The sequence below is a fragment of the Haemaphysalis longicornis genome, unplaced genomic scaffold (assembly GCF_048455015.1).
Source record: "Haemaphysalis longicornis isolate Haplotype H1 unplaced genomic scaffold, Haemaphysalis longicornis Haplotype H1 scaffold_7, whole genome shotgun sequence".
Taxonomy (NCBI): domain Eukaryota; kingdom Metazoa; phylum Arthropoda; class Arachnida; order Ixodida; family Ixodidae; genus Haemaphysalis; species Haemaphysalis longicornis.
The window spans coordinates 76,156,603-76,165,422 of NW_027526422.1; the positions used below are offsets into that span (position 1 = coordinate 76,156,603).

The following is an 8,820-nucleotide window of genomic DNA, read 5'->3' on the forward strand; positions in this document are numbered from 1 at the left end:
TGATGTTTGGCCGATCCCCTGATTGGGTATGCGCCAATAATGTTAAGGAACAATAACAACAACAGTAGGTGCGATGAGAGGGGACCAGGCTCCGGAAAAGCCAAGCCAAGGGTGATGCGACCCGAGGAACCCTTACAAAAATGGGTTCTGAATTTCTGTTGACGTTTCATTGAGTTCTCATTGATTCAACGGAAAATCAACAGAAACTCAATGTTCATTGAGTTTACACATTGAGAACACAACGGAATTTTCGTTGTGGTCCGCACAATGATTTTTCTATTGTGGAGTTCTTGTTGACTTTTTGTTGTATTTTCAGTGACTCATGGTGATTATTTGTGAAACTCAATGTTCATTGAGTTTACACATTGAGAACACAACGGAATTTTCGTTGTGGTCCGCACAATGATTTTTCTATTGTGGAGTTCTTGTTGACTTTTTGTTGTATTTTCAGTGACTCATGGTGATTATTTGTGAAACTCAATGTTCATTGAGTTTACACATTGAGAACACAACGGAATTTTCGTTGTGGTCCGCACAATGATTTTTCTATTGTGGAGTTCTTGTTGACTTTTTGTTGTATTTTCAGTGACTCATGGTGATTATTTGTGGGCAAGTCATCAGCAACTGATGCCAAATACTATCTGCATGCTTCTTCGACATGGTCAGCCACGTGCACTAAAACTTTAATACCCACTGTCCTGGATGTATGAGCCTAATTAGGCAGCATCTTAGCATATTTTTGTGCAGTGTGAGTGTATTAAATAAGTTGCATTTTTCAAGGAAGTTGCATTTTGTACAGGTAGCCAGCTTTCACAATGCAACTCTCAGCGCTTTCTTGTACCAATACGTATATCCCAGCTGAAAATATGGCAACATATCCATACGACATGCATGATATCATAACGATTTCGAGATGTCTTCAATATCACAAAGATTTCAACGAAAATCACATAACTTTTACGGCATGTTGTCGACACCTTATGAATTCAACGACATTTCGTTGTCCTCAACATCATGAAGGTCCAATATCGCAAAGATTTCAACGACTTGTCGAATAAGTATAACGACATGTCTTTAATGATAAGGACTTCTACTAGATGTCGATATACTGCAAGATTATAAAGGTCTGATATCGTAAAGATTCAAACAACATGTCGAAGATCAACAACATGTTCATGATATAAAGATTTCAACGATGAGTCCTAGACGTTCTGCAACATGTCTTCAAGGTATTCTTACAACATGTCACATATCGCACAAATCAGCGCGTCATGTCTGATGCTTTGTGTAACATCTCGCAGACAATATATGTTCTGCCTTGTCAGCATTGGAAGCATGCAAAGTACAAGATACAGCACAAGGTAAAGTACAGTACAAACTCTGATAACTTGCACTTTCAGTGTGATCGAACAAAATTCAAATTCTTGTTTATACTGTTGTTTTATCAATGTTTCTAGAGTGCATATTTCAATTTCAGCCATTCAGTTAACCCATAAAATTCACTTGTCCACACTACAAAATATCCGCTGCTTCGACCACCAGCTAAAAATTTGTCTCCAGATATCATTAAACAGCAGCGTCTATATCTGGTATAGACGCTAGACGTAAACGTTTGCGTTCTGATTTTTCCCTTCTAGACGGACGATAGCATAACGATGTCAAGATATGCTTTGACTCATACCACGGCAAGCACAATCGTTTGTTGCTGAAGCCTCGTTTGCTCTTCGTCAACAACAAACTGAATCGGCCGGACAGTTTTTTTCGATTGCGTGTTTCCATCGTGTTTCCATTTCTGCGCAGGCCGGCGGGGGCGGCCCATGTTACATCTTTTTCGCTCGTCGCTGCCGCCCACAGTACCTGTTTGCTGCACTTATTACGTCGCCGCCACTGCATGCTTCGGTCTCTTTAATATTGCCTTGCATTATCCCCAACTTGTTACAAGCTCAGAGGTTTTCGCTGCTGTATGCGCCTGAAATGCCAGGAGTGACATCGCTTGTAGTTTTAGCGCGATGTTGCTTGTCTGCAAGATCGGTGCGTGACAAACAAGCGTTACCAACACCACAATTCCAACGGCGCATGCCATTTCCTTCGTGGCTACCGTGGCTTGCGAAGAAAAGATCGCGGGTGACCTGCGATAGCTTTGCTTGAGTCAAATAAGGGAGCTCCGGCTCAATCGCTCGGAGTACTAACAATGTGACCTCGTCTGCAAGATCGGTGCGTGAGAAACAAGGGTTAGAACGGCCAGAATTCCAAAAATGCAGCATTGACTAGACACAAACGACAATTTTCATTGCCGGCTTACGTACTTGTACAACCATTTTAGTCGCCCGCTGAAGTTCCGCCTGTATGGCCGAGTGGTTACGCCTCCGACTACTGTTTTGAGGGTCCATGGTTCGAATCCTCGTCGTACTTTTCTTTTTTTTTTTTTTTTCCTGGTGAAGGTTTTATTACCTCTTCTTTTTTAAAACCATAGTTAGCGCCTGTTCCTTGCTTTCAATCACACCGACGTTTGCCACCCTCTTCCAAAACCCAAAGTAGTTCGTTTTCTCGCACCTCCTCTGTAGAGAAACCCGCCGTGAAAACAAAACCAAAACTAACTTTAAAACCTTCTTTACAATGTAAGTATATATGTCAGCTAGTTTACTGTTATTCGCTTATGCGTTTAAAAACCTCAAATTCAAGTTATAAACACTTTTAATACTTTAAAAGCAGGAAGTTAATTACCAATAACACAATTTTCGTCAAACATAGAAATGCTGCTTTGCAGTCTGGCAACTATCACTCCCTTTTTGTGTGTTTGTTTATGGAGTTGGTTTTGTGCGGAGTGGTAGCTGGGGCGAATTGTTCAGTTTTATCTATTTCAAGCTTAAATCATAGTTATAAAAGCTTTATAGGGTGATCCTACGCGTGTGTTGAACACGCGGGAACGGGAAGAACGATCATCGCGCGTCAAAGGTGGATGACATTGCGTCCGAACAAAGTGTCGGTGTCCTTGAAGGGGAAGACCAGCGTGAAGAAGGATTTTAGGCGGGAAACGTCGTTTCTGCTGGGGTGAGTACGCATTTTTTTGTTTTTCTGTTCTTGTTCGGAACGAGTTCTGGTGCTTATGGGTCAGTAATTCGGTAGACCCCCATCTCATTTGCTCTCAGAGCCTATGCGATATAGCATACTTGTTTGGCGCCTTGGATTTACCAGTCTACCGTTTCCGCAGCCGTCAGCATCAATTTACGCTGAAGCTAAACCTTTGTTGCGATGCTCGCGCTGTAGAACGCGACAGCTAATTATTTGACATCACGCAAGGCTCTTCACGCAAACACCGGGGCGTTTGTTTGTTATGTGTCTCTCAAACAGTGCCTTTGCGGCGACTGTTAATTCCGTGCAGTGCGCTTCGCAGCTATTACGCTCGCGAGACCGGCTGCCGCCGTCGCGACCCGTCTCGTGGTCTTCGGGCCGCGATATGCGTCGTGGTATGCGTGCCGTACTCGTGAAGCTCACATTCACATACGTGGAAATTGAAGGTGAAATGCGCGCGCGTGGTCTCGCAGGGGCGCCTGCCCACTCAACTCTATTTATATTGGAGAATCGAACTTGCAAAGGCAAGCCAGGCATTGAAATGGAGGAGCCTCAACTAGTACACACCAGTTCCGATTGAAAGCTAGCGATGCATATGGGCTGCTAGCAAGCGTTCCATGCAAATTAGCATAGCAGTGAGCTTTGCATATATCAGGCATACCCCACTCACAGAACCTGCGTGCCTAATAAATACATTACTGTGACCTGAATTTCAGTTTGGGTGTTGCGGGAATGTTCTTATTAGGGCCTTGGAGGTTACTCATTAACGATTAATAATCTGCTTAATGTAAGCATTCGTGGTTTGTGTGTGCTTTTCTTGTATTTCATCAAGTGCCACCACACTCACAGATTATGCACTTTCAGGTGCTGCTGCTGGCTGTCCGGGTTGGCTGGCTGGCTTTCAGTCCAGTTTCAAAGGCTTTGCCAGGGCCCTCCGTGGCCAACTGACACTGCACCTGCTGTACCCAAGTACTGCCTGGCCTTTCCTTGGTGCTGGGTACGCTTTGCCGCCAGGAATAGTCAATCCTTCATCCATCATCTGGCCGCTTGGACCACCCGTTCAGAAGCCAGCGCATTTGCTCAACGCGTCGGTCCAGGCACCGCTGCCACATCAGTGCACCCACTGATTATGTACTTTCAGGTTAGTTATTTCATGTTGGAACCTGTCATAATGTATACCTGTTAGCAGTGCTCTAGCCCCTGGTTATTTGAAACAGTGTCATGAAGCAGTGTTGTGCATTTTGAGTGTGTCATTGCTTAGCAGGGATATTGAAGCGAATCTGGGGCCAATGGCTAAAGTGCAAAAATAGAAATTGAACTGACTTTGAAGCAAGTATCCGTATGTAATCAAGCCAAGCAAACATTTAGGATTTTCGATATGGTTTTGAATTTGCAATACAAACTGGTGTGGAGCTACTTTCCATTTTAAGTAAGCTTACAATATTATCTACTTCAGATCATACTGTTATTAATCACACTATACCGAAAAGTACATACTGCAGTCTGTAGATTTTGTCGGCACTTTTTTCGCAGTCTCTCATGACAGGCACTATTCTCAGTGATTGGAGGATAGCCGAGGTAGCACCAGTCTTTAAATCAGGGACGGTACTTCACCATTAAATTTTCCTAACAAGCACCATACGCTAGGTCAGGGAACATTTCATCCACTCTCAAGTTGCTAATTATTTATAATATCACATTCGAATATCAGCATGGTTTTCACAAGGGTTACTTGAGAATTTTTCGCGTACCCAAGCTGCAGCATAAGTGTCTGATTGATTTTCGATGGCTTCCCGTCGATGAAACGGACCAAACATACCTCCAAAGAACAGAAACGTGCGATAAGGATTGAGCATGAGGGTGATTAAACAGCGCTTCCAAAAGCAGCGTACCACCGGGCTCATTCTGGCAAATTTGCCAGGCTCTAAGTCTGCGATTTAGCGCGACGACCCATTTACGGTGACACTCAAGCGACGCAGGAAATTTGTGCAGCCAATAGACTCCGCACATGCAGACACTTGTTTTGTCATGGTGCACTTCGCACGGTTCTTGCATGAGCACTTTGCGCTTACGCTGATTGTTGGTGCAGCCAGTAACGACGTAATCACGCCTGCCCGGACAAGTAGCTTCTGAACATCGCCAAGTAAAAGGCAATGACGGCAATTTTCCCAGAATTCCGAAAATAAACATCAATTGAGGATAAAAAGGTCAGGCGTCCTGCTGGCAGGACGAAACGTGGCCTCACAGGCAATGCCTGTCAGGACAAAGTGGTGTGGACTGGCCCGCCACCTTAGCGGGTTAGGAACAGAATTGATGGGCAAACGGGACACCTCTTGGAAGAATTAAACGTTCTCCTTAGGCACTGCTAAACTTGTTGCTGCTGAAATGCCAAATAAATGACACCGATTTTCGATGCCGTTCTGGGCGTCTGATATTCACGCATGGCACGGAGCAACAGCGTGGGACTCAGCGTCGTCTGCTCGCCCCGCAGTCCGAAAGAATTGGTGGCGCCCAGTGCAGGATGGAAATTCTTGTCTATCATGTCTGCTGCAAAATATGCCCATGTGGTCGAGATTTCGGCGCATGTAAAGATGCGCAGGTTGTCAAAATTAATACGGAGCCCTCTACTATGGCTCACCTCACAGTGTGTGTAGCGTTGGTGCATTAAACCCGAGAATCAATCAATTATAATTTATGCTTCATCTACATTGAAAAGAAAACACTTGAAAATCTTTGTCCCCCAGGTGGAATCTCTGTCACCGCCACTGTATGTAATTTTATTGCACTCTTACCTCGCAGTCGTTTCCACCCAGATCCTGTGCATAATCGCTCAGCATTGGAAGCTCAGGTGGAGGATGGTCATGCGCTCAACATACCAGAACACTGTCACTAGAGCACCTCTCAAACTCTCGTACTCCTCAAGAAGTGCACAGCATGCCTGGGGGGGGCACAGTAAAAACAGTGCCTCTTATCACACGCCACCACCACATGAAATATCGTTGCAGCTTTAAGTGCATAAATTTTCCTTATTCGAGCCACAGTCATTTGAAGCAATGAAAAAAAAAAATAAGGCAATCAGCGCGCGGAGATGACACAGACAGTGCAAAATTACCTTATCTGAGCCGCTGTCCGCACCTGTCCAATTGTCACGCCAAGTCAGACCATCTTCAAGCACTGCCCTAGCATTTGCTTCAAGAGAAAAAAAAAACTCGCTGTGCTAGCATTCGTCGTGCAGCCTGCTTCGTGTCTGTGGTTGTAGGAGGCGTGAACAGCGCAGTGCGAAATTTCGAACCAAAAACAATGCTGGGTACTCCTTACGACAAGGCATTCGCAAACCCACAATCCTGCAGAAAGAACACCAGCCACACAAAAAGTTCCTGCTAGCACCACGCCGCAAACCACATTTCGCGTATGACCCTCGTGCACTGCTAGCCAATGAAAAAATGAAGGAGCAAATTGGCCTAGTTGTAACTAGGGTTCACTCTTTTCAATTTAAATAATTTAAAAAATCAATAACAGTCTGCTCATTTTATTTTGCTGAATCGGGTGCTAAAAAAAGCTCAGTTTTTTATGGATAGTTGCATGAGTCAGGGCAAGGCATCGTACTGCCTACTTCGTGTGCATTACAGCCATCTGACTATTTTAGCCACATAACCTTTCATCCAGTTGACCTAACAGCACCCAAATGGTTTTTTTTTTGCCTTTCTACCACAAAGCAATACACCCACGGTGTACTGCAGTGGGCACTTGGCAAACAGTTTAATGAATTCTTGAAACGCTTGTTTAAACAAGCCGAAAGCATGTTGAGGTATGCATGTTCACCCATAAAAACTAAAAATATACATTTAAATTAAATCTATTCGAAAAGAATTTTTAGTGGATTAATGCCAACATCTGTAAATGAATTACCGTAATATTCTGAGAAATTGTTCATGGTTACTCAAACTCCTCATTGTCTCGATCCTGGAGTTCATGTTCGTTCAACTGTTTCGGTTTTATTTTCTGCTCGCAGGTTGACATTGGGGGCGGTGTGCTAATTGAGAAGGGGTACCTGGATCAGCTGGTGCATGCGTGTGCGAGTGGCCCTGGCAAATTTGCCAGGGCTCTTTTGCGCCATGTCTTCACTCCGGAGGAGCTCAAGGGGAAAACTTTCTTTGGAGGGAAAGGCAAAGCCCAGGGCGACGCTCCTACAAAGCCAGGGTTGGACCAGGTGCGGGTGAAGGCTGTGGTCGGTGAGTGCACATGATTTGCATTTAGAGTGCCAAGAACAAAGCTGTCATCTTTGTCAACTTGTAGCTAATCACCCGTTTTTCTTCATGTGCACAGTGAGATCAGTGCATCCCTTTTATGCTTTTTGGGAAAGTGTCTATTTTTGCACACTTTTATTACTAATTCTGCGAACTTGCAGAACACGTTTTCATTTTTTATAGTAAATCATAAATTCATTCTATCTCTTGCAGGCTACACGGGCCAGAAGTTTCCAGGTGTGAGCGCCGGTTACATAAAAAATAACCTATCATCGCTTTTGAATCAGGAAATAAAGTAAACAGTGCACGCTGAACACCTTGTTTTTCTTTTTGCATGTCTGCATGAGGCAGAATTTTTAGTCACATGGCATGCACTACTGCCACACCATAAACTCGTGTATTGGTGGTGCGGTAAAATGTAGATTCTTGTTCAACCTACAATGATCGCAAAAACCTTTGAAAGAAATCGCAGCAGAAACACATTGAGCATTCGTGTAAAACTCAACAACATATCAACAGAAACGCATGGGGCACTCGTAAAAATCTCAACAAAATATCAACAGAAACGCATGCGGCACTCGTAAAAATCTCAACAAAATATCAACAGAAACACATTGGGCACTCATAAAAACCTCGACAAAATATCAATACGAAATTCATTGGAGACTCAACGGAAAGGCAACAGAAACTCAATAGGAATTCGACGTAAGAAATTCAACGGAAAATCAATGAAACCACGGTGGCCACTTTTCCTGAAAAACTCAACAAATCCTCAACACAATCTCAACAGAAATTCTTTGGATACTCAACAATGTTTGTTGAGTGAATTCAACAAAATTTCTTATGAAACTCAACAATCATTTTTGTAAGGGAACCGACGTCGCTACACAAGCCTGGGCGGGAGCAGACCGACGACGCATGGGCTTCAGCCTCCCGACGTTCCGCCAACCCACGTCTTGGCGGCTCCAGCAGCGACGGGCGCACCTCTTCGGTCAGCGGCATTTAACCGTTGTCCTGTGCTACAACGGCCCTGGTAACGGCAAGGTCCTCCGGAATCCCAGGCTCACTACGCTAGTCGGCCAACAACACGACAACAGCACGCGGGTACCAGCTCTTCGCGGCGCCAGGCGATTTCCTCACGTCAACACGCATGACCTTCGTAAGCCTCACCTGTAATGCCATATCTTACAAGGACATTGTTTAGGTTCTTAGGCAGAACTGTCTTGGGAGAGTTTTGTAATGTTGTAGCGTGTGTGTTTTCCTTTGCTCTCTTTCGTTTCTTTCCTTTATGATAAATGTCTTTTCTGAAGCCTGCACCCATTTCCTTCTTCTCTGCCGGCCGAGACGCGTGACAGTAAGTAACAAGAAAAAATTCAAGCCATTCCACTCAACGTGAAAGCTGTCGGAAGTGCAGAGCAGTAGTTCAGCTGTAAACCGTTATCCGCTCACTGCTACAACCCAATGCAATTCAAATTTCCCGCCTCTGCAGTGCTCGCACGCC

At 44.4% G+C, this 8,820-nt stretch overlaps 1 protein-coding gene across 1 annotated transcript; it reads left to right on the plus strand.

Annotated features, from left to right (window-relative positions):
* The first annotated feature begins 862 nt into the window (after positions 1-862).
* Positions 863-8,201, plus strand: LOC144145988 (uncharacterized). The gene is made up of 4 exons (XM_077677878.1): positions 863-3,051; positions 3,937-4,213; positions 7,085-7,304; positions 7,533-8,201. The coding sequence occupies exons 1-4, from the start codon at positions 2,960-2,962 to the stop codon at positions 7,616-7,618; spliced, it is 675 nt and encodes a 224-aa protein (XP_077534004.1). The 5' UTR covers positions 863-2,959; the 3' UTR covers positions 7,619-8,201.
* The last annotated feature ends 619 nt before the right edge of the window (positions 8,202-8,820 follow it).